This window comes from Diprion similis, chromosome 8, assembly GCF_021155765.1.
Source record: "Diprion similis isolate iyDipSimi1 chromosome 8, iyDipSimi1.1, whole genome shotgun sequence".
NCBI lineage: Eukaryota > Metazoa > Arthropoda > Insecta > Hymenoptera > Diprionidae > Diprion > Diprion similis.
This window is the reverse complement of record NC_060112.1, coordinates 10,201,327-10,227,729: the sequence shown is the minus strand read 5'-3', so window position 1 is coordinate 10,227,729 and position 26,403 is coordinate 10,201,327. Positions and strand designations below refer to the sequence as shown.

Here is a 26,403-nt window from a genome sequence, read left to right as displayed (position 1 = left end):
AAGCCAATTAACCTACCACACTTAGGAAAAGAAATGAGAAATATTCAATCAACTATCGGAATCAGTGTTTACTTCTGACACTGTTCTAACAAATGCGACGGATTGGAGAATAATACTTATTTAACAATTGCTAGAACAGTATGGAAGTAAACATCGATTTCGATTGGATGTGTTTTGTTTCTAGTCCTATTTTTTTTTCTACGAACTTGTTTGTTCGTCGGACCCACGGCGAAGTCGGTTAGTCAGGCTTCTTTCTATTGGCTACCTTTTACTCTTGGCTACCTTCACTGTGTACGACACAACACTCCAGTCAACGACGGCGGCTTCAAAAAGTTCAAAACTGGACAAATTCATTTGCGGCCAACCTCACGTCAAAGCCGCGCACTATAGCACTATAGAGTATAGCGTAGCTAGATTTTCGTGATTGCCGCCGAAAAGCAGTCTGTCAAATAACCCGCGCACACATGTCCTGCGAAGATAAGAATTTATGCGTGTTCAGCGTGAGATTCGTTGTAACTCTAGCTATGATTTTTCCATAAAAATCATTCGTCAATGTACAATGCTTAAGTGAAGTTTGCTTGAGCTTAGGAATTTCTGAACCGATTTATGATGGCTAGTCTCAACGTCGAACGTGGCATTATTGTCAAGATATGCGTTGAAAATTTTGTGTAAGTTTGTAAACAGACCTATTTATTTGCTCCGTGTTATCGAAAATTTTGACAAAGTTGTCTCTATCTCATTTCTTCGATTTTAACCTCATCATGTAGCGCCTCGAGATAAGAGATAAATAAGCTTTCTCTTAATTCTGTTATCGCCATGTTTGTTATAAACACTTGTGTGTTTCTGTGTTTTCTTGTTTACAGATAGTTACTGACCACATAAATTTATGCATTTCAGGACCTACGATCATGCGATAATAAAGCCAGGCAGAAATCTGAACGTTATAATTGGTCCCAATGGAACGGGCAAATCTACAATTGTTTGCGCCATAGTCCTGGGCTTGGGAGGAAAACCAAAAGTTATCGGAAGAGCGTTACACGTCGGAGAATATGTGAAATCTGGTCGGCAGAAGGGAAAAATCGAAATTGAATTGAAAAACCCTGGGAAAAAGAATCATATTGTGACCAGAATAATAACGTCGGATGGACACACGCAATGGATGCTTAATGGAAAACAAGTTAGCCTGAAAGAGGTGGAACAATTGACCAAGAGTCTCAACATTCAAGTTGACAATCTGTGTCAGTTTTTGCCACAAGATAAAGTTCAAGATTTTTCTAAAATGAATCCCCAAGAGCTACTCGAAAACACGGAGAGATCTGTGGGAGACCCTATGCTACTCGAATATCACACTAAGCTAAAAGAGCATCGAAAGCGGCACATTGCTCTGCAGGAACAACTGACTAACAAGGGTAATTTGCTGGAACGACAAACGCAAAAGTTCGTTAGATTAAAGGAGATTGTCGGCAGTATTAAAGAACGAACTGCTATAAAGAAGAAGATCTTGAATCTGAAACAGAAAAAGGCTTGGCTCCAGTATGATCAAGGTCGTCGGCAATTAATGGAAGTAAGTTACTAAATATAACCAAGACTGAAAACAATTTACTACCGTTACTTCAATTTTCCTCGCGTTATGTACAGAATTAATAATTTTTTTGAGATAGTTGCACATTAATTGGTAATGATCAATAATTGGTAATATTCAATCGATTACTGAAAAATAAGAAAATCTGTTTTAGTGACTACGGAAAATAGTCTTTTGAATAAAATGAGCTATCGTAGAGTGAAATCGAAGAAATCTATCACATTTTTAATCATTCACAAAGCAGCAAGCTTTCACTTATAAATTCAGTATTTATATTTTTCAGCTTTATATTTTTAAGAATATCTTCATAACTTGTGATTATAATTATTTGATAAATTCTTAATGTATGACCTCTTCATTAAATTAATAGAGGATATAGATTTTTAGACAAGCTACCTTTTCGAACCGGGTATGTAGTAGTTGCCGAATATCAGAGATCCAGTAATCAAATGGGATTTTCTAAGTAAAATGCACAAAAACATATTACAAAATAATTGGGAAACAGGGTGATTAGGTGTAAAAAATAATATTCAGAGATTGCAAAATTAATCTACCTATACATCTAATTAAATAGTGAATCTATGAGGTCTGGGTCTTGATTGTTGTAGGCAAAACAAGAGCGAGATGCAGCTCTCAAAGAACAAAACGCATTACAAGAAGCCATGAAACCAATTGATAAAGCTGTGGCTAAGATGACATCTCGTTATGATGCTGCTGGGCGCACAGTTAATTCCCAAGTAAGTAATCTTTCTCTGATTTGTATTTTCGGTTAAAAAATCATCTTGAATTCCTTTCAAACCTTGAGACTGTCAAGATTTTGGTGGGAAGATTCAAAGGGACTCAATTATAGCAAGTTTCAATAATTTTGTAAGTCAACTAATTCGATTGATATCTCATAGAAAAATTAATATAACGAAGATTTACTATAATATGTAGAATTTTGTCAATTTGCCAAAGAGTGCTTCATTGATGTTGCTGTAAGCAATGGGTGGCTTAGTTTTCCATTTCACGTTGTTATAAAAATATAGATTTCATTTGTTTCAGAGTAAGGAATTGGTGACTAAAGCTCGCAACTTGAGGAATATGATTGATCAACTTCTTTCATATGAGGAAAAAATTCAGGAAAGAGACAAATCACTTGCGGCCCAGATACATGCAGAAGTAACTCGTGATCAGGAAATTGCCAATGCACAGCAGTTGAAAAGCAAGCTTGAAAACGATCTCGAACTTATAACCAATGAATTTGGAGATGGTAAGGAATAATGCAGAGTAAATTTTTATTATATCTTGGTGATAAATTTGCATTGCGAAGGAATTCTCCATTGTGGTGTATGATTCTCGTTTCAGAGAAATCCCTGGCGGAAAAACAACAAGACATATTACATCGTATAGAAAAACACAGAGCTTCCATAAACCAGTTTGCAAACCATGTACATAGATTCAAACAAGAGGAAGATCAGATTAGGTCACAAATACGAGGTAAGCAACGAGAACTTGTGAAGAATTTGACCTCGTACAATTAAAACTCAAGGTGTCGCTCAAGATTTGATGTATTGAAACTTGTCAGTTATGTTTTTTGAACAATCAAAACGTACAGCTTTTCTGTTCATCCTGTTCAGTCTTAATGGCTATGCAGAAACTTTCCCTTATATTCAGATAGCCTGTCGATCAGAAAATTAATAATACTCGAGGAAACGATTGATATTTTGAATTTTCTTTCAACTTTTACCTGCAGTTTTGAAAGTTATGAACCTAAGTCGTTGAATTTAAGAAAAATATTTTATTTGTTTACTTTCTAATGAAAACCGGTATTTGCAATGGATTCTAGTCGTTGAGGGCGAGCTGCAGTCTGTCAAAGACGTGGAGAAGCAACGTTTAGCGTTGTTAAGGCAGAGGAGTCAGGATGCATACAAGGCTGTCGTATGGTTGAGAGAGAACACTGATAAATTTTCTCGCACAATTCACGAACCAATGTTAATCACGATTAACGTAAAAAGTGCCAAATATTCAAAGTATTTCGAGAATATTATTTCAAATCGTGATTTATGCGCATTTGTTTGTGAGAACAAACAGGACATGAATTTGCTGATGCAGTTTTTGAGAGATCAGCAGAAACTCCAAGTCAATTGCATTCATTCAGATCCTGACAGAAGAATCAACATGAATCCTAATATACCTATCGAGCACATTGCACAATATGGTTTTGAGAACTACTTGAGCGCACTTGTCGACGCTCCTCAGACTATTCTAAACTATTTGGTAACCAACTATCGAATACACAACATACCAGTGGGGAATGACAATGTTGAAAACAACGCTCAAAACGTCCCTTGGACAATAAATTGCTTTTATAGTCGTACGTATTATTTGAAAAATTATCTACACAAGTATAGTTTTTCCACACTTGTACCAGTGGAAACCTAGTAAAAATGTCAGAGAAGGTGATCAGTAGTTGTTCTTTTCACTTAAATCACTTTTCATCACCAGTTATCAAAACCACTTTTATCATAGCAATAATGTTGCGCATTTAACTTGCATTCTAAATTTCTAGTAACAGTAATAAATCTGTGTAGTTTTTGTACAAAATAAGTCTTGAATTTTTGAATGCAGCTTGGAATAACGGTAATGAAAGAACAGTGATATACGTAGTTTTTTAATTTTTGTTGCATATTTTGAAGCTTCTTATCTTACATCTTCACAAGGAATCCAGTGTTGCAAAGAGATATAGTTGTTCCAGATCACCATGTATGTGTTTATTGATACAATTTTTCTCTACAACTTGCAGGAAATAAATCATATTTTGTATCTCAGTCTAAATACACCCGCGAAAAATCCACCAAAATGTCAGCAGTTGCAGGCAATGGTTTGCTTTCTGTAATCCTGGATACCAATAAGCTGGATGACATCCAACAAAGGTAAAAGTTTGATTGGTTGCGCATTCAATATTTTACGAAAATGATATTCTAATTTTTATTCTAGATTGGGATTGCTTGAGGAACGTAAGACAGTAGTAGCACAAAAAGTTGTAGCAATTGAAAAGAAACTTGCGGATGCTGAGAAAGAAATGGTAGAACTTAGGGCAGAAAGAGGGCAATGTCAGCATCACATTGAACAAATGAAAACAGTCAGATCCAGAATCGCGATGACAATACAACGCATCGATTTGCTACAAACGCAAAGAACGAGTATAGAAGAAATCAAGGAAACGTGCAAGAGAGAAATTCAGGTAAATGTGAACGCCTTGTTTTGGTGGAACAAGATTGCAATCCTCTAAATTTCATCAGATTCTTGGAAACATACGCGAATCAGTGTCAATAACCTTAGTATACATTGCTTAATTATACTTATCTTTGCAAAATTTTAGTATTACCATAACTCATTAATTCTCCTCCTATTTTCTAATTGTATATGCCTTTGAATGTAATTAAGATTATAATTTTAGGCAGTCATAAAAACACAAGTCAAAGTTTTTAAAAAATATAATGAAGCCTTGGAGGAATACATAGAGACCAGTAAAAACGGTGCTTGTTCTAAGTTGGAAATGAAACTGTTGCAACGCACGCTAGTTGCCAAACAAAATGAATATCGTGAGATGAAAGAAAGATGTGATACAGCTGTACGAACTGTTCGTAAATGTGAAATGGAATTACAACCCTTGAGAACCGAAGCAAGCAGATTACGAGAAGCAGCTAAGGTTATGACGGATGATCTTGAACCACAAGATAAAGGTTTTGAAAGATTTAACAAAGCTTTTTCAAAATTGCCCACCAACATCGAAGATATTAACGATGAATTAAAAGTATCTCAAGCGAAAGTCTTCTGTTTGGGTAATAATGCAGATGGAGACAATGTGAGTGTGACATCATTTAAGGAGGTTTAAAATTTACATCTTAAAAACCGATCATTCAATTCCATTGGGGTTGTTTTATTTAAAAGTATATAGTTCAGGCGTCAGTAACATATTGTTATTATTAAAATAATTTTATAATAAACATTTTGATTGAACGTGATGTCAACCATTTGGCACAGTGATATGTTTTGCGCTACCCGCGATGTCTCAGAAACTGCTCAACCGATCTACTTTAAATTTCGACAGAATATTCTTGGATAATTTAGCCACGACTACTATTTTTTTATGAATTAAACGTAAAAGAGTACATTTTTTAACAAAAAAAATTTGCAACTCAACACAGAGGATAAACTATCCAAGAATATTGTCTTCAGATTCGAAGTGAATCGATTGTACTCTTGTTGAGATGTGGAAACTGCAAAACATGTCACTCAGTGAATTGGTCGAAGTTAGTTCCAACAACAGTGTTTCATGCTGATTCATTATAAGAAAAAAATGTAAATAAAGCTTGATTTACATACGTTTGAATGAAAAAAACCCCAATTGAATAAATTATTGGTTGTTGGGATATGAACGCCAAAATTTCCTCAGCTTTTTCAGCCTTCTACTCGTATTTACTTCGTTCATGGCGAAATAGTATGCGATTTGTTGGTAAATTGATTCGTTTATGTTTCGTAAACTTACTTTGACATTGCGTAACAGGTTCTTCAAGAGTTTGAGAAAGTAAAAGTTGATGTCGAAGAGTTGAAACAATATATAGAAACAAAGACAGCTGAAGTTCACAGCATTAATCAAGAGATGGAAAATATTCGTGAGAAATGGATACCGCCATTGCAACAATTAGTTGACGATATAGATAAAAACTTTAGTTCTTATCTAGCCAGTCTGAATTGTGCCGGAGAAGTGTCTATAACTCACGGAGAAAATATTGTGAGTAATTTTTGTTAAATTTTACAAACTCTTCATTGACAATTTATCGATTTTCTTTATCATCCATGTTGGCAAAAAAAAAAAAAAAAAAGAAAAGAAAATCAAGAGTCCTACATTTATAGAACCTCTGTACAAGTTGTTCGTACATTTTCTGTTTTCTCATCGTTCTCAAGCTTTAACTTGGGAAATTTTTGATGTCTGGCAGCTTTACGAAATTGAAATTTGTTTCCCGTAATTGTCGATAGAACCAATTTTTTCAATAATACTCTAACTTAGATGGATTTTGAAGAATACGGACTTAAAATTCGGGTAAAGTTTCGCGACACTGACGAACTTCAAGAATTAACGCGAACGCATCAAAGTGGAGGGGAAAGAGCAGTAACTACTGCAATATACATGATCGCCTTACAAGAATTGTCGACCGTTCCGTTCCGTTGTGTTGACGAAATCAATCAGGTGGGAATAATTATTATCTTTTGGTGTTGTGCTGTTTATAAATCTTACTACGTATCACTAAATTAGTGATTGGTTATCATCATCTATTCCGAAAAGGCAAGTAAAAATTGATTAATCTTTGATTCTCAATATTTGGCATTTCAAACATGCGATTCAATTAGATATTACAGTTTTTCTCGCTCTTAAATTCAACGTTCTTGTGAACATGTTATTTTAATATTCATTTTCAGGGTATGGACGCAATCAACGAGCGTCGAATTTTCGAACTGATTGTTAATATCACAGGAAAATCTAATGGATCCCAGTACTTCTTGCTCACGCCAAAGGTATGTCAACACAACTGTTATGGCAATTAATTTATTCAAAGTTCATTTCATTGCAATTGAGATGTAATTCTCAAGGATTTACGAAAATCAGTTTGGAGTACAAATTGTTTTTACTCTCACTTTTTTGCCAAGCCAGTGTGACTCATTTTGAATTTTGAATAAATTAATCAGCATGAATAACAAGTAAGCAATCTAGAATATCGTTTCAACTGAGTTTCTAATTCCAATCCGAAAATCTTTTCTAACAAGAGTGTTTCATCGTTATGTTTCAGTTGCTGCCTGCATTGTTATATACAGAAACTGTAACCGTTCACTGCGTGTTCAACGGTCCGTTTGTAACCTCACCCAGGGAGTTTGATATGAACGAATATTGTGAAGAACTCGTGTACGAAAATGGCGAAAGGCAACAATGACAAAACTCCAATAACTTATGCGCACGTGTATATATATATATACATATATAAATTTACATGTGTCAATAGGAAAAACTATCTTCATAATATATTGTTTTGTAAACAGCCATTTCTCGTTCTGTGCTTTACCTATAAAAATAAGTTTTTAATATCAGTACCTTTAAGTTTGTATTCACTGACAATTTTAGTCTCTTTAAACAAAGCTAAAAGAACTTATATTTCCTCATAAGACTTGCTCAATCTTTAATCTGAACAGGATGAAGCCTCGAAATATTCGCATATCCGTATAACTCACTAACCAAAACTGCCTCCCGTCTACCAATATATTTAGAAAAGTATGAGATGAAAATTTTCTAACCAGTTTATAATTTAAAATGAATGTAATTCATGAATGTTTGAAAAACTACCCGCGTTTAGAGAAATGATAGTGGAATATTTCTGGTCCGACTTCACCTCATGATAGATTTATGCAGTTACGTGATTTTACGCATGTGAAAAAATAATGTCCAAGAAAAAAAATAACCAAATAAAAATACACTTTCAAATGCGGAAACGCAATGCAATGATTAGATGTAGAAGGAAAAATAAATTTTAATAATAAATTATAGCAATAATACTTGCGTGGATGTAACTTACCTTACTTTTATTTCATTCAATCTAACAGGTTCAATCGGGATGTGTAAGTATGATTACTGATGTAATGGCTATAACACATGCATTTTAGTTTCAATAATATTTATTTTTCTATTCAGCACATTATTATGTTAAAACAGATGCTTTTCTTCTAGCAACTCGCCCTGCTGGTTGAACTGTTTATTCGATGACGTCTTCTGAAATTGAAAATTAAACTTCTATCGCTGAGCAAAAGTATGACTGTAATGACTGGATATCAAAAAACCAAAACTTGACAAATTTTATGTGTTGACCTGAACGAATGTCGGTTTTTGATTTCTTGAAAAGCATTTGCTGAATATTTGTAGAAACCGTTGCGAGTTTGAATTGGATTTTGTTATCTCTGAACAGGGATTACTTATTGCACAAGCAATTTCTCTTTTTCATACCACGTGTAACTTACCTATGGAGGAATCTATTTTATTTCTACTATTACGGGACTGTAGCTTTCCGTGAGCTGATTTTTCGTCTTCTTTTCGTAAAGGTAAATCCGATTCAGGATTCGCGATAGGTCTGCAACACGTTGCAATACCCTGAAATACAAACAGTTTTCATTTTTTTTTCTCATTTCGTATCAAAAGTTCATCCACAATCCTTCTCGATGCGCCTCGATCAGAAGAATTTAAAAGATTCTGGCGATAGTTAATTCGAAAATGATTTAATCAACTCTTTTCAAAAATGTTGCGTGAAAATTACTACTAAATTTTAACAAAACGTTTTTACGGTATTGAGGTTCTACTGTACACAGCAATTTTTAAATTGTCCACTGTACGTTTTGTCCTGCAATTACAGGCTCCGAATACACTCACCTGTACTAAATCCATGCGAGAATCTAAGCTGAATTGTTTTCCTGACATCAGAATGCCCCGAATGCGACGTCGCATAGCTGAAATAATGAGATAATCTCGGAAAACTGGTGTCATTGAAATACGGGAAAAACCAATAGAGAGGAAAAAGTTTATAGTATATTCCTTCGCTATGCTCGTTTAGATGTTTCGTTTGATTCATCGACCATTGATAGTAACAATTAAGTCGTGCTTGAGAATTAAATGCTTTAAGGATTTTTCCATATTACCCGGGCTATCCATGGCTTCAGATGGATTACGTCCAAAGGTTTTCATGCATTCGTTGAAAACGTCGGCCGTGTCGTATATAGCTGCGAAACTGCCGTTGACAATTTTTGGAGACATCGGTGAATTGGCCAACAGAAGGCTAGATCCAAAATTTTCGTTCTTCTGACGTGTTTCTGGAAATTAAAAGTTATACAAACGTGTCGTCTTCTTGTATGGAACGGAGAAATGGTCGAGTACACCGACTAAAATTACGATTTTTATAGTTACTACAAAATTATAGTAAAATAAAAAATGAGCTTCACTACAATAAAACTTTAAATGTCAATTGGAATTCCAGAAAAATGTGCCACAACTAACTATTTAGCGTAAATATACTTGTCAAGGTTAAAAATTTTCATCATTGTACGTTAAATCTGTACATACCAAAATTTTTTGTTTTACTTAGAAAGCTCATACTCAATTTGTACCCATAATTATATTTTTTCTTTACGGAAACAAATGTAAATAGTTGAGGACTGTGTTATACAGTAACTAAAACTAGCAACTTCTCTCGGTGCAACGTTGACAGTTTTTTTTTTTTTTTTTCATCAAGATTACATACCAAGGATTAGCAACAATAAGAATTTCAATAAGGTACAACGACGATTTCAAGATTTTCAAACATTTTTCCATGGTATATGCATTTTCGGACGATGTGATTATTATTGAAAATAATTGTTACACAGTATAGTGGTGATAGTTGTCTTCACGTACGGATTATCAAATGAAGTTACTTTTGCAAAAGTAATGAATCTGTTATTTTCGTGAGAGTTAAGAACGTCCAACTATTCCGAATAATATATCGTCAGGTTGTCAATAGGCGTAAATTTCGCAGATGTCCTAGTATTGAATCCTCTAACGTTTACCGATTGCTTGATTCTAATCCAATATTCAAGAAGAGTACATCAATGCGCAGTAAATTCATAACAAAAAACCTTGTTAATCTCGATTTATGTGGATGAAATTGAGTATTTCGATCATACTGTGTATACACAAAAGTAAAACTCTCGACATTCACTCAAAGAAAATTTTATTTAAATTTAACAAAATTTTATGTAATCCAACAAGTTATTGCATTGCTCTGAAAGAATTTGTAATTTAATTCAAAATAATTATGTTCAACCTGCTTCATTCATACATATGAATTGGTTTTTTTTTCAGGAATACGACTCCTTAACTATATGCATTTCAACAATGTATTTGTTTCGAGGGACAGATCTACTCTTTGAAAAAAAAAAATTTAATCCCATGAAAAACACTTTTAATATGAAAAGATTTTTTACATTTCGTTTAGGGGTTAGGCCACTAGAGGCCGAAAAATAGGCTATTTTGTGATTTTTTTTCCGGAAAAATATAAAATCAATCGAGTTTACAAAGTTAGAAATTTTTTGTACATTTAATTTACTGTAAAACATGATTTTTATAGAATAATTTATTTTAAAATGGCGGCTGTGCAGCGTTTCTCCGATCACCTCTCTATTTTGCAAGGGTCCACGGCCGTACCAACAGTTTCTGTAAATTTTGAATTATGATGGGTCACTGAAATTTTTTTTTCTTGTACGTAACAACAGCTAGAGAAGTGTGTAGGATTTTTTTGATATATTGATTTTTAACCGAATGGCACACTTCCAAAATCACACTTGCAAAATTCGCAGAAAAATCGCCGAAAAATTGTTAATAACAAATAAACGGTGCCATATAAAAAAAAAATCCTACACACTTCTTTAGACAATACATTTTTTAAGATCCAGTTAAAATTTGAAGTGAATTAAGGTTGAAAATTGCTCGAGTTATCGGTACGGCCAACTTGAAAAATGCAGTTTTGAGATAAACGCGTTTAAAGTTTGACGTCTCCTACCTGGCGGCCTTGTACTACACTTTGAAAAACAAGTACTTACAGATACATCCAGGCCATAATCTTTTGGGATATCATTGTTAAGGTTTTTTGAAAATGCTAGAGCAGCCTAACCCCTTAAACTAAGCAGAACTTTGATCATTTCGGACACATCGTTGGCTCAGATTGCACGAAGAAATTAGAATAAACCATTTCGTTAAAACAAATACTTTTTTTCTCTGAGTTTCTGAGGGTAAAATGGAAAATAAAATCGAAAACTCTTAACCTTCTCACGTTTGGTCAGAAACAACGGAAATATTACGTGCGATCGTTGTGATTTCCAGTGATTCGCTTAGCCGTTGCTTTCGTTTCAAATGCTACCGCGAAATCAGGTCGAACATTTGGCTAATTATCAGCGATAAGATGTCGACACGAGCATATTATGTACGGTTAGAACAGGAATTGAAATGTTTTTACCTTTTTCATCAAACATATACTTTTATTGTTTTAAACTGGGAAAGCAATACATATATATATATATAGTTATGTGAGTTGTAAATTAACGAAATGAGTTACCTGCTAGGGATACTTTTACTCTTGCTGGTGATCCGTTCATCGTTCCCAATATTTCAGAAGCTGTGCCTCGAATTTCAGTCCAGTCTCTTAGGATATCATCTCCGGTGGTTCTGAAACACGTCACGTGTTTTATGTTTTTCTATTATGAGCAATGATATTTTACCAAGTAATATGTGGAGAAAAATGAACAGTTGCTTCTGAATATTAAAAAACAATGACGACGGTCATTGAATTCATCGTCGTTTACCAAATTTCTTATAACGAAGACACCCAAATGTTGAAAAAATGAAATATCGAAATTTTGAAATAGTTTTAATTGTTGTTCCTTGTTCGCAAATATTTACACGAACTCGCATACAAGCTTTTAGCTGCTTTATACTTCTAAAGGAGGATGAGAAATAGCTTTGTTCATAGGGTCTTATAAACTACAGAAATATTTTTATACCAAAATTTGATCATGCACAATTAATTCCGAAATAACAGTCATGGGTTTTGTGAATTTGGAATCCCTGAATTGTTCTTTCTTTGCAAATAAACATTCTGGTTTGTATCCTTGAATTCGTTTTCCGGATTTCATCAAGTAGGCCTGAAAATCGGATTCAACAATCCAAAAAGAAACTGCAAGAAATATGTGAAAAATGCAAGTAAATTTGTATTTTTGACTAGCTTCAGTTGAAGGACAGAGTAAAGTCATCGCAAAATCATCTAATGATGAACTACCTGCGCTTTCTTCGTGTCGAATTACTCTTACTTGGTGAATAATCGACACGAATGATCGGCGCGTTCAACCTCTGTACATACCTTGTTGACGTCACGGTAAATCTTATCACATATTTTCCATGAAGAGCCGCAGGGACGCAGTGAACTCGTCCTCTGGAGTTCATTCTCTTCAGTAAACGTTCGGTCAGCGAGTTGTCGCCTCTTAGACGAAACACAACCATTCCAAGATGCCTCGGAGCAGGAATCTCGAAGCGAGCGTCGCCGAGTACCAGAGCCTCGAATTTCTGAGCTAATCTGACGCCCTGTAGTAACCCAATTTTTTTTATTTTTACAAATGATCGATCGTTTATTCATCGATAGATTTTCCTTCAAAATCAATGCTGTAAAATTTTGGGGGTATAGGTCTGATTGTAAGAGTAGACCGGCCAAAAAAGTGGATAAATTTTGGAAATTAATACTTCAACAATCGATTACTCAATTTCATTGAGATATCTTTTATTCAATAGCGTGAGGATCGAGCTTCGTTCACATATTTTTTTTTATTAGAATTGATGTATAGGAAGCATTATTATTGATAATAACGCCAACTATTTTGTTCGGTGACAAATTTTGAGGTTCGCAAAAATAAGTCAACCGATTCACATAAAATTTGGAGACAATGTTCTTGGATTGTTTATCCTCTTTGTTACGATCCCGATTTTTTTGTTATTTATTACGGTTGGTGGCAGCAAGGATCTATCCAAGAATAATGTTTTCAAAATTGCAGTGAACCGGGTGAATCATTTTTGAGATAACATTGTTGATATTATTATCAATAAGAAATTTTTCTATTGATTAATTCCAGTAAAATAAGTACGTAAAGGACGTTCGATCTACATACTTTTGAATAAAACAAATAACAATTAAATTCACGTATTCTCTGTGAAGGTAAAAATTTCTAAAACCCACTTACTTTTCCAACCCCTTACTCGTATCAACTCTAATCATAAAATCTTACGGTCAAATGATGGAAATACTCTTTGTAAGATAAATCAACTTGTAATCTTTGCACAGACTTGCCTCTCGTATATGCTTCTGTAATCCAGTGATTCCAAAATTTCGTAGTACGAACCAAAGTTTGAGAGCTCGGAACCTTTTCGACAGTGGAATTTGCCAGTGCTGAAATGATACATAACTTGTTTTTAGCTAATTAACTTGATGCATTGGCGGTTAAAATGATCTTAGAAGTTCACTGAAACCCCTATTTTATCCACACTTGATATTAATCAAATCGACATGGAATCGGCGCTTTTTGATATTAAAATGGTGATGAATTACTCAAAACCTTACAGCCAATTCATCGTTCAATTTGTTCCAAGTTAGTGTGTAATTCTTAGTTTTTTTGGGTATTCAATCTCATTAACAACTTACCATATAGTCGATAGCCAGACCTGAAATAAGTCGAATGACGAATGATTAGCAATGAAATATCACTCCAATCGTTCTCACTGAAAATATTGCGCAAATTTTTTTACGTAATTCTACAAAATATTATTACGGATGCAAATTAAGACTGGGTTCTGGTTTTATTTTCACACGCTTTTGTAACAGAATTTTACAAACTTACACATTTTATTATGCAGGATTTTTCGAACGTTTCAATGGCTCAAAAAACGCGAAAAGTTTAGAATATAATTAATTCACCGATTATGATTTGGAATCTCTAAAATACAGCTAGTCCTTTAAATATGTTCACATTCTTTAACGACCTAACAAACAAAAGTCTAAACAAAAAGTCACTCCGAATTACTATAAATAAAATTTTGCCATACGCATGCGTAAAATGGGATTTTACGCACCGTTTCGCGTGAGTAAAATCCCGTTTTACGCACCTGTGTGTGTAACATAAAAAGCACCCAAGTTCCCCAAATTGTTGTTCCCCGCAATCATAGTTGAGGTCAGATTAATTCTGCGAATTGTCAGTTTGAAAGCAGTGTAATTCGGAAGAGTTAGGCAACGCCTCTTTGTTTACTGTTTGCCGAACTCGAACGTCCTCGAGTTGTCTCTCTGTCATACGGAGCCCTGATTCTGTTGTTCGTAGTTTAACAATAAGACCGTCAGAGTATACGTCTGTATACGCACATTAGTCGTCGGTCAGAAGCTCAAGAGTAAACATGTGCGTGCTGTGAAATTTTCATTCGAGTTTTATTTTTATAGTGTAACGTGGACAGTGATTTTTGTGACGAAGACTTCATACCACAAGAGTTAATCGCTGGTAAATATAAATAATAATATAGTATTGTTGTTTTATTTAATTATTGGCTCAACCTACAATTCTTTCAATTTTTGTACAATGTTTTCTAAGTTCACGATTCGTATGGCAGAAAATATTGTTCGTATAATGTGCGTAACGATTTACACCTCTGTGCGATCTCGCAGAGCAATCAGGGCGGAAAACCGTGTTTTACCCACTAGATACGAAAAGTACTATTTTGTACATAGATCTGCAGATTTTATGATAGAAATTTGATTAGTAGAGATGCATATTTTTTATAATCGTTTTTATCTAGCGTGCGCAAATTTGAAATATACGGTAATTACCTGAATTTTCGTGTTTCAAATACAATGGTTCCACGTTGAATGTCCGATGCAAGGCTTGGCTACTTTTCACCCTAAGAACACAAGCAGACGGTCGATTTTCCTTGTCAGTAATTCGATCACGAATTTCATAGTTTCTTCAGTTATTTTTTCACATGAGATACGAGCGGAGGGTGAAAAAACGGGTTGTTCGAAAATTTGGGCCAAGACTTACCACATCGCGGTGCAATCGAAGTGCACCATTAGCCATTTACTCGGGTTGAAGGCGAAGGAATCAGCGTATTCGATTCCTTGGAGCCAAGAACGAAATTCTGGGCAAACAAAGGCGCTTCCTGCGTAGGCCGCGTCTATATGCAACCAAAGCGCGTGTTTAGCACCTGAAAAAGGGAAAGAAGTGAAACTCTCGATGCTGCGATAAAGTATTGTAACAGAAATCCCAGGTTGAATACCCCCTCTTTTCATCTCTCGACTTACAGATTGGACCAATTTCTTTCAAACTGTCAAAGGAACAGGCTCCAGTCGTGCCCAACGTTGCGCAAACCTGAAATAAAAGAATGCATCTCCGTTAGTCGTTGTTCATTCATTTTATTTGTAAAAACGTGTGCTCGAAACATCTTATGCTTTCGCTAATTTCTCAATTTCATTCCCTGAAAATCTACTTTCATCCTTGAGATTAATCCAATAAATTGCAAAATGGAAAGCCCAATTTTGGTTATCATTTCGAAGCGTTACGATTTTAGAAGACACGTCATCCGATTTACCGATTGCGCACAGTTTTGCATTGAAACTGCAGTTCACGATGTTTTTTCATAAATCAATGCGAGGTCAATGATTTGAGTGTAAATCAGTTTCTTATTTGCAATAATAATGCATGGATGTGTTGCTGTGTTATACAGCTGATTGGAGAAGCTTCTTCAAGAGAAAAATTGATACAGAATGCGGCCCCTGCGGGATAATTTGTCGAGTCGAAAGTCTTGTAAAAATAATGAGTTCGCGGTTGAATCTTAGGTACATATAACAACTCCCACAAGCTTAAGTATCTGCCCACAAAAGTCCCTCGGGGACTAACTATCCGTGAAGGATGCAACAGCCTCTGAGAATAATACCAGAGTTTGCTCACAACACAACAGAAATAACAATAAGACGCTATTAATTGGGCCAGAGGATCGGGGCGGGTGCGAGGCGAGAGTAAGAAGATTGCTTCTCCGTCACCGGTTACGCATCGAGATCGCTCAGTTTGCTGCAGGATAAATGTGAAAAAAATACCCCTGAGGATTGAGTATTTGATACAGACATAAATATTGAGTCATAAGCGAATATCTCTTGATCGGTTAGAGTTAGGAAAACTTTATATCAGTACTTTTTTATAGAGCGTGAAATTTCCTATAAGAATCTATATTTGAATAGTTTATAAATCAAGCCGTTTACGAAAAAAAAAAAACTCAAAAATTTCCCGATTTCTTTACATAATATTTGAATGGAAAATTGACAAAAATAATTTAGGTACCTCTAAATATCAATATTAAAATCCAATATTTGGCTGAGATATTCTATTTGAGATGCTTTACCAAAATTTTGATGCGCGATTGAATAAAACAATTATTCGTTTTTTTAAGGGGGTTCAACGTGCTCCATCTTTCTAATAATTTCGTCAGTTGATGCAGTAACGAGTACCAACTTGACGTTACGTTGACTAGATCACTGTTTCAGGTTGAGGAAATATATGAGAATTTTTTTTTTTGGAACAAAATAGACTTTAGTGTTTGCATAACTCAAAATCGTCATTACTTACGAAAAACGGTACGAGTCCCGCTTTGCGATCACGTTCGATAGCATCGGCCAATTTGTCTCCTCTCATGCTGAGGTTCTCGTCGGATTCAACGTAGCGCATTTGGACCAATCCGATGAGTGCCGCTTTTTCGACGCTTGAGTGTGCCTAATTTGGAAAAATAGCACAATGCAGCAACGACATGACTTTGTTGACGGTCAATAAATTGATGCGTGTTAGACAAATTGTCACTTTATTGTTTTTTGGTCGAAAAAATCAATCCAATTAATGAGCTGATCGGGAGAATAATCACGCAGCAATTTTAACGAGTGTCATAAAACCAACGCGTATATTTTAAAAAATTTCGAGTATTTCAAAAAACCACGTGTATTCTTATGGGGGAATAACTTTTTCGATCGAGCTTTGAATTGAATTCACTCGCAAACGAACTCCTTGTGATTCACGAAACTGTAAAATCAATTTTTTCGTATTGAAACTAATGAACGAGAGATTTTTCTCTTGAGAATTCTGAACCTTCTGAACCTCCATCTCACCTGATCAGAACAATATCCGACGAGTCTCGCATTTATGTTGCTCGCTGACTCTTCCGGATGGATCTTCTGATTGTCTTTGATTGCTCTGGTCCTCGCTGCCAACAGACAAACCAGGGTCGCCTCACTGGCCGTAGTTTGAATCACACCACCGCCAGATCGCCCTGGAGAATGAAGAAACTCTTCAGGCAACGCGATCATCTTTCCCAGCCAATTCATCACGATCATTTCGAGCTCGGTGCAAGCGGGACTCGAAGCCTGTGGGTGTACATCAAGATTGTTATTCTTCGATCGATAGATCAAACCAATATGCAGAAATCAAAGATTTTCAGATTTTTCATTACGATTAGATTTGTTCATCAAGTTTAGTTCGACGGAGAAAGGAAATCAGCAATTCAATATAAACAAATTGATATCATCGATTTGATATCCACGTAAACAGCCGGTCGGTTTCTTCATGAAATTCTGATTGCCGGACATAAAAACGGATCTACTCGTATTTTGACTTCTGATCTTTTTTCCTTCGCCGGGTATATTGTTCCTAGAAATCATGAAATTATCTCTGGCGATAGCATATAATAATGTTACAAAGGGTGAGATCACCCCCCCCCCCCCCCCCCCCCCCCTCTTCGGGTGATTCAGTAGTCATTAATCTTGACAGACACTCAAAGAGTTTAAATATTGTCAAATGAATGAGGCTTCTGGTCAACAGCTATTCTCGTAAAAACAGACTGATCCGTTAACGCGTTCTTTTTCATTAAACACATTTCACTCCAAGTCTTTATTCCTTGCCATTTAATTGCTCGCTTGACTAAGCTCACGAACCCACATTATTTTTATTCGTAGCACAGTAGTGTTAAAATAACAATAACAACAATAATAATAATAATAACAATTACTCTATCCGACAACTATAGTGCATGCCTTATTTGATTAAAAGAGGGCTGAATCTCACCCAAGTGAATCCCAGACAGTTTATAGCGTCGGCCAGCATGTCGGCAAGTAGACTCGCAGGCGAATTAAGGGCGGGAAAATAGGCATGCATGTGCGGACTTTGCCAGTGTGTGATGCCCGGCATGATGCAGGTCTCCACGTCTCCAATTATGTCCTCGAAGGGTTCACCTTCGACGGGAGCCGAGGCTGGTAACATGTTGCGAAGGTAGCCGGGAGACACGGCGGGATAGACTCGACGAGTTCGTACGGTCTGAAGATAGTCGGCAATGTAGTCGACCATTTCCTTGCCTTCGAGAAAGAAACTGTGCGTCGTTATCTTGTCAAATTGCTTGGTTGATCCTATTGATCATCGGGCCCACTTTTCGTTAGAATTGATTAATGGCAATGATGAGTAATGACGTGATTCGAAAAAGTTATCGAGGCTTCCATTATGTCGTGGAACATCAAAAACCACATATTTTTCAGCAAAATCAGTTGAGGGTACGTAAGATTAAAGGCACGTTGTAAGTCAGATTTAACTTCGTAGGATACTCTTCTCTTCGGAAGAAGAGGATTCATTTCATTTTTGAGTGCGAAGATTTGCTCGCTTTTTATTTTTCGCTAAGTTATGTGTGAAATAACGATACAGTTTTCTTAAATAGACGATATGTTCTGAATAAAAAAATTTCCCACGTTTCCCACACTCAAGCGAAAATGTCATGTCTTTTGAAGGAAACACTTCCTTACGAAGTAAAATTGTCGTAACGGTACACCTTCGACCTACCAACAACCAACTCATTTTGCTGAAAAATGGACTGAAGTCCTGACCTACATATTGCCCATTAATTAATTATGTAAAATGTGCTCTTCGATGTTCAAAGAGTAAACAATTGAATTTATCGGAACCTCAAGAATTTTTGGCACTTTTTATATGATGATAATAATCAGTTCTCGCGACGTACTGGTCCCCTTAAATTCTTGGGGATAATTGTCCTACGGACTAAAAAAACTAAGTCAAGATTTTCCAATCACCTTGCACAATTGAAAGAAAACAAAGAGGCCCAAACAGGTTAAGATAACATCTTTCGCCATCCACGGTAGTTGTTAATCACTTCCCAATCAAAGGAGAAACTGCAATTACTTTTCGAACGTCACAGTGTGTTTTTCTATCGATCAATTTCAATCAACGCGTACTCGAGTGGTCAAGCTATTGTTTTGCACTGAATGGGTTTTCAATCAAGGTGGAGAAATAATCTGTGTGCCAGTAAAAATGTTCGCGTATAGTAGAAGGTAGTTCGAAGTCTTTTATACTACTCTGTATTAATTCTAGACATAAGGAGCAATGATTGTGGAAACTCGAAATTGGCTGAAAGAAAACTTTACTAAAATCCACGTATTCATATTAAGAAACATGTTCGACTAGAATTGCTTGAAAGTATGTTTATTTCGCATAAAGTTCTCTCGAGTTTTGTATCAATTCGCCACACTTAAAGCCAACGTTCATCCCTCCAATAGTAGAGAAACATCAGCTGTGTTTCGTAATCCCAGCAATAGCTTTCCCATAAACTGTACATGGCCTATTCCACGAGTTCCTGCGTCGTTTCTGAATCGTTGTCCCTCCAGTTTCATCGGCTCCTGTTCCATGTATATGAGCGATAAGTCGTGTCTCTGATTTGACTTTATTGGCAGAGCATCGATACAGCTGAGACTATTTTTATTCTACCCCTGTATTAAACTATTTCACTCGGATTTCTTTTACCGAGGTACAGGGTAATAGTGCCTTGATTTTCTTTATTGGCTTACACTGCCATCCCTAAATCCTAAGGATTTCCGGGAGTTCCTTCTATCGTCAAAATTTATTCTTCTTCTCCAAATGAATGATCAGTACAAACACATGTATACTTAGTTACATAAGCGGTCGTTCGTGAATTACTTGTCAAGGGTAGGTTTTTGAGATCTTCAATTTATTTCACTTCATCTTTACCTTTCAAATTTTATGCATTTTATATCTAGCCATTGCGTAATCGATGATAACAACAATAATAATAATAATAAAAATAGTTTGGTACAATGGCAACCAAAACAAAATTGCCATTTCCAATTTACGCGTGTCGAAAAATTAGTAGTAATTTATTATTTTCCGATTGAATACATAATTTTTAATTTTTATTGTGATTGAATTGAATTTTTTTTCGGATCAATATAATAACTAGTAAGTTTTCACAATTGCCTTATCACTGGCAAACAGATACAGTATTTAGATTAGTATGTGCAATATGGCATATGCAAATTTTTTGTAAGATATTATCTAGTTACATCAGATATAGAAAAAACGCTGTAAATGCATTATTTTCTTTTTAAGACGATAATGTTCACCCTGGGATGCGAAACGAATACAGAACGTGATTCAGAAATGAACGGTTATGATATTTCCATAATATAAGACTAGAGAAATTGAAGCTACGATGCGCAAAAGGAGAAAGAAAAAAACAGAATTACAAGGTTGAGAGACTCACCGTGTCTGCGGTAATCGTCCAGGTCCATCCTGGCTGCAACACAAATATCAACTGTGTCTTGATATTTATAAAAATTCTGCAATTGAAGTTTTAGAGACGTTGAACAGACTTCAATTTTCAGATGTGGATAATCATAGGACCCAGATTTCGAAGCAGCGATCGCACCGTTTTACACGCATTAGTCGAGATGATCGAGGGTATAAAATCGAAAATTTTCAAACGGCTTAGGCTCGTGACAAACTTGCGCTTTCAGCTAGCGGACAAAAGATTCTGCGAACCGGGGAGCCGACGTCGAAGCGAATGCCGTCAGCCAAGAACTTATCGCGATATAAGTTATGAGGGGGAAGAGACCGATGCGAAAGGCTCTTTTAAGGATTCTTATCGACCGATAGTCATTATTCGCTCGAGCTTATTAGGCTAGTGTCACATGCCCTAGAACTGAATATTTTTCCCACCACCGATCACCCATTCATCCCTATCCTCGAAAACCCTGCAATTTGCGATTTCGGTGAGAGGGAATCGATTTTACAGATTTTCTTTATACGGAAAAATGAGTCTTTATTTTTTCTTACCATGATGATGAAAAATTGGCAGTGTTAAAATTGACTTCTTTTTTTTTTTTTGTAGTCACTTCCAAACTTCAACGTCAGATAGTGTTAGATTAACATCGATAAATATTGTGTAGAAGTTCACGTCGCATTTTTTTTCCACAGAGTAAGAAATTCTTGCTGGAAAGCGTTTCGAGACCACAAAAAATATATATCAATGAATTTTGTTTCTTTCCTTTTCTATTTTGTTATTTATGTGGTTTCGAATATGGCTTAACTTATTGTAGCCTTTAAGTGCCAGAAATGCATTTTCCAGACGAATAATTCTGAACTTGTTTAAATATTTGAATAATTTTCATGTAGAAACGAACCCTGCAGAAACAATTTCTGCGAAAATGGTCTTCTCCTGCACAATCATTAATTCACTTTTTTTTTAATAAGGTATAGAAAGGCAACGAATAATAATAAATTAGAATAAACGATATTTAATTCCAGTTTCAGCAAAAATTTGGATAAATAACCTAACGAAATCCGAATTTGGTCCCATTGTTGATTACAGGACCCATACATTCTACGAAAGATACAATTGGAAATCAGTACGCTTTTGACCCCGACGATCGTGTGTACTAAGTGATGATAGTTGAATTTTCTTTTTCTTATAGCTTAATTTGACTTCGCATTATTAAAGTAATTTCAATGAAACTTGAAACGCGATCATTTTCTTCTTCACCACGATTTCTCGTGTCATAGAAGTTGGTAAATTAATTTATGCTGTCATCTTTTATGATCAGATATTCGATTTTATTTTTGACCCCGTTTGTTCCAATTTGATAAATGTTTGATTATCACAAACCAAACTTTGCAAGTATCAAATTATTTGTACATTGAAACCTCCCTACCAGTCGACCTTTGATAAATCGACTAATTCATTTTGAAAATAGTTCACAACTCGAATCCTACCGAATCATTGTTCTTCACTTGCACAAAATGTACTCAGTTGTATTCAGCAGCATTTCAATAGAAATATGTTATTTGGGTGGAAGAAAATTAGTTTCATCACTTAAATAGATAGATTTTCATTCCTCGATGCAGCAGGTACAAATGCGGTTGTATAATTCAAATTCACAGAGCGAAGCATTAGGTATCAGCGGCAGGGGTGGGAAAATCCGAGGAATTGCGCTTGGCCATGAAAATGAATTTCACCTCGTCAGCGCTACTTTCAGGTTTCTTGATGCGCGAACAAATGGGCATCGACATCTCCTGACGAAGTCTTACAACCGTTGATACACCTAGTACATTCAGTCCAGTCGGAATGTATATAAGATCGATCGATTTCTATTCTCGAATAACGTAGAGCTCGCGATTTTTTGATAGATAGATCTGATGCTCAGAAAGATAACCCTGAGTTTGCGTCTCGAGATGGGTTCGGGTTTGGGCACTAAAAATGATTAAAAATTGAAAAAGCTCCATTTTAAATCTATTTTTTTTTTTTTTCTATAGAGTTTATCAAAAAAAAGTTTCCGACAAAAGTTGTTTGTTGTACGGTTCTCTGCAAAATAATTCTCATTAACAAAACACGTATCATTGTTAGGTTAAACGTAAATCAATCAATTACTTTTGTCGCAGCCACAGGAAATTATATCAAACAAATTAGGAGGTGTGGAACCTTTTCGGCACCTAGTTGGTATCAGCATGTCATTTCTCCTTTTCCAGCCCCACTGCTTAGGGTCTTTAGAATGATCCCCCTGCCATTCGCATACTTGCAGGAATATACACAGTGAATGTTCATTTATTGCCTCAACTGTGGAGGGAAAGCAACTTAAGTGAAATGTATTTTTCAAGGTCGACCTCGTGAAACAGGTGAAACGGAAATCATCTAGGCTGGTATTGCTGATATCCGTTGCACCATATACATAGAGTCATTAGAACGGTTTGCCTAGCTGCGTAGATCGAACTCTTTATTGCATTTGATGAGTTAAAGATTTCCGCTTCTTTCCGTATCCCGTTCGTGTCGGTTTGCAAAAGTTAATTTTATTTCAAAATTAATTTAGCCTTACCCTGCTTATACACCGCCGACGTAGTATCACAACCGGTAAACGCGTGGGTGAACGAAAAAAGGTGACGTATCTTGGGATAATTTAAAACTATTGGTTGATAACAATTTCTGCTCGACACCTCCGCGGCTAGGTTTCAACATAAAAATATTTTTTTGGTATTGTGCCATTTACGAGAGGATTACCAGGAGGTCCACGTCTTCGCCTACAACGGACACCAAATCATAACGATCTGATAGGGAAACTGCCGTTTCAATTATTAAACAGTCTGCATCTTGTTTCACAACGAAATCCTCGGTACGCAATCGATGTGACAATATGTCGATGAGGTGATCTTTGTTTTTGTCATTGCATAGAAATTTGTCTTTGTGCCAAAGTTGATGGCATATTCCCGTCGCAAACAACTTCGGGTGAAGAATTTATTCGCGCTCTTCGAAACCGCTCAGAGCTCTGATTAAGTTATATCTGCCATGACCATCCCTCGTTAGAATCACGTCCCCGTCACAATGCATCAACTACATTACAAATTATAATCCAAAGACGCGACGCGTAGCTTTTGGGAAACTGTCAAAAAATTCTTTCGATAAATAAGTGTTTTCACGCGCGTTTCTAACAATTTTCGATAGTCATATAAGCGAAGCTATATAGCGGAACTATTTCCACAATTTGCAGAAATATATTGTTTCATACTAAGACAAGGTCTGAACGTCAATTTTTTCCGGAGGTTTGAGTGCCCCCGGACTCAAATTTTTTATGCGACAAAGACTAACTAATCTTCATGTTCCAGCAAAACAAAAAATATAGACTTAATTCAAATTATTTCACTCTGAAGATTGACAAAATGAAGATTGATAGAACGTCACAGTAGTAAGTGGACAAAAATTCTAAATACTTGACTCACTCTAAAATTATTCTTGAAACTTTCCTGCCGTATTTTATGCGGTCGTATCATTTTTGAACTGAGCACTTTGAACAGAGAATGAAAAAAATCATTCAAAGCAAAGGCAAAATTTGAATGAAAATCGATATTTAAGTAGCTAGGATAATGTTGGGCAATTATTTCCGCTGCGAGTGAATCCTTCGTTATCGAAACATATTGTAATATTCGATTATAAAACTCATTTCGCGCGATTCATCGAGCAACGGTCGCGTCGTTCCGATTCATGGGTTTCAGTCGCCTCGACAAAATTCGCAAAGTCGAGATAAAATAGTGAAAAGCCTACGGGAGTCATAATTTGAACACGAATTCAGTCTGTCAGTTTTGGCAGCTGAGAAAGATAGGAACTCAAGTTGACTAACTATTTTAGATCTAATTGTATAAGAACAATCTTATAGTTTGTCGTACAAATAACATTTCTACACTGGATTTACAAAGAAAAATTCAGGCATGGTATATCCTATTCGAATTCGCATAAAAATGACTTTTGTTTCGGTTATTACATTTAAAACTTGCCTATCTACAAGTGAAAGACTGAATAGCATGATTGGCCACGAACTCGGATACTTTTTTCGACACTAATCGATCTTTCTACGATAGGTAACCTAATTGGAAATTTTTTTGTGCCCCTTCATAGCTACAAAACTTACTTTCATTTCAGTTACGTTAAAGAAAAATGAAAATAGTGCTAAACTGTAAAGTAACTGCACTTGAAAATTTCTTTCAATTTGAATTCACTGCTAATCTCTCTATACTTGATTATTCCTTGTACACATAACTCACCTTTAGCAACTAGTTATTCTCTTAGATGAAATATATGATTGTACGCGTAGAATGCAATGATCACACAAAGTAATACACGTCACGAATCCCGTGGCAAAAAATTTATAAACGCAGTTGAAAAGGGGAAAACCACTCCTTTCACAGTCGTTTCTACTTCCATTTTCCTGCATTTTCTTACCCTCGAGTCGATAGAACGGTGAAAGAAGAAACGGGAAATTAGAAAAGTCGGAGTCGGAAGGAGTAAGATAGTCGAGCCGCTAACAATATCGACAGACTGATTTGGCGCTGGTTTATATGACTTATTGTTTCTTAGCATGGGATTTCGATGAATCGGGCTGAAGCAAATCTATTACAAATTGTGTATATAAAACTTTGTAAAGCGATGTTTAAAAGCAAATTTTGACAGTAAAAATTAAGTTTAGAAGTCGCGCATAATATTTTTTCTTCCAAGAATTATTCAGTTAAATTTTGGCAAGATCTCGTGCATAAAATAATGGCATTTATGTAGTTTAGCAATGTTTAATTTTCAATTCGTTCATCATTAAACCCTGTTGAATTGAATCACTCGTTGTCAGTAGTAAATATTGGGGAGAATTTTAAACGCTTGGATGATTGGCTGTCAGGGATTTTGCAATAACAAATCAAAATTTGTATCAACAAATTGGAAAAGAGTTTGTTTTTGGTGTTTACTTTGAGGTGAAATACAATAGTTTACAATTTAACATTGCGATCTTTTTGCTTGAACACTTATAAAAATGCATTCGTCAGTATTTCAATTAATCAGAATCATCGACGACGAAGCTTGGGCACGAACGAATCTTTATAATTTCTTCAAGTTTCGATGTTTCAAATTGACAAACGGAATCACGCGACGTTTTTGAATAAAAAAGTTCGCGATAAAACTTGCCTTCTAAAAAATATGTGAAACTCATTATCCGTGTCTTTTTTTATTCTTTATTCGTCCATCAAGTTAGCAATTGTCCTGTGTAAAATCTCCTGGTAAAAACACTAGTGCAATGATTTCAAGACAATACTTAGTGATATTTTTTACACGTAGAAACTCGGAATTTTTATAAACGACTGTAGAGATAAAATTAGAGACTTCGTTCTAGGTACGAGAGAAAATGAACAAAATTACGAACCTTGTTGATGGCTCACCTTTGGCTATTCAACAACTTCGCTTTCTGTGAAGAAACCTGAATTCCTCGATTTTCTTATAGACTACAAACACCAGTTTTGTCGGAAAATTTAACGCTCAATCGAAA

At 35.6% G+C, this 26,403-nt stretch overlaps 2 protein-coding genes across 5 annotated transcripts; one reads left to right on the top strand and one right to left on the bottom strand.

Annotated features, from left to right (window-relative positions):
* The first annotated feature begins 507 nt into the window (after positions 1-507).
* Positions 508-8,429, top strand: LOC124409493 (structural maintenance of chromosomes protein 5). 2 transcript variants are annotated; one of them, XM_046887128.1, is made up of 13 exons: positions 508-668; positions 898-1,564; positions 2,191-2,319; positions 2,627-2,834; positions 2,930-3,061; positions 3,411-3,938; positions 4,368-4,497; positions 4,562-4,808; positions 5,025-5,432; positions 6,135-6,362; positions 6,639-6,818; positions 7,049-7,144; positions 8,346-8,429. In XM_046887128.1, exons 1-13 carry the CDS (start codon positions 607-609, stop codon positions 8,379-8,381), a joined length of 3,051 nt encoding a protein of 1,016 aa, XP_046743084.1. In that variant the 5' UTR covers positions 508-606; the 3' UTR covers positions 8,382-8,429. The 2 variants fall into 2 exon arrangements, with proteins under 2 accessions (XP_046743084.1, XP_046743083.1); XM_046887127.1 differs by lacking the exon at positions 8,346-8,429 and adding an exon at positions 7,417-7,600.
* LOC124409495 (histidine decarboxylase) lies at positions 8,282-26,403 on the bottom strand. Of its 3 annotated transcripts, XM_046887133.1 has the most exons (16): positions 26,281-26,403; positions 20,817-20,849; positions 18,323-18,609; positions 17,371-17,625; positions 16,841-16,984; positions 15,523-15,589; positions 15,263-15,425; positions 15,052-15,122; positions 13,882-13,901; positions 13,531-13,629; positions 12,553-12,773; positions 11,752-11,861; positions 9,305-9,475; positions 9,039-9,115; positions 8,633-8,762; positions 8,282-8,387 (listed from the first exon to the last, which is right to left on the bottom strand). In XM_046887133.1, exons 2-16 carry the CDS (start codon positions 20,842-20,844, stop codon positions 8,371-8,373), a joined length of 1,860 nt encoding a protein of 619 aa, XP_046743089.1. In that variant the 5' UTR covers positions 20,845-20,849; positions 26,281-26,403; the 3' UTR covers positions 8,282-8,370. The 3 variants fall into 3 exon arrangements, with proteins under 3 accessions (XP_046743089.1, XP_046743090.1, XP_046743091.1); XM_046887134.1 differs by lacking the exon at positions 26,281-26,403 and having other exon boundaries at positions 8,282-8,384; positions 20,817-21,126; XM_046887135.1 differs by lacking the exons at positions 8,633-8,762; positions 26,281-26,403 and having other exon boundaries at positions 20,817-21,126.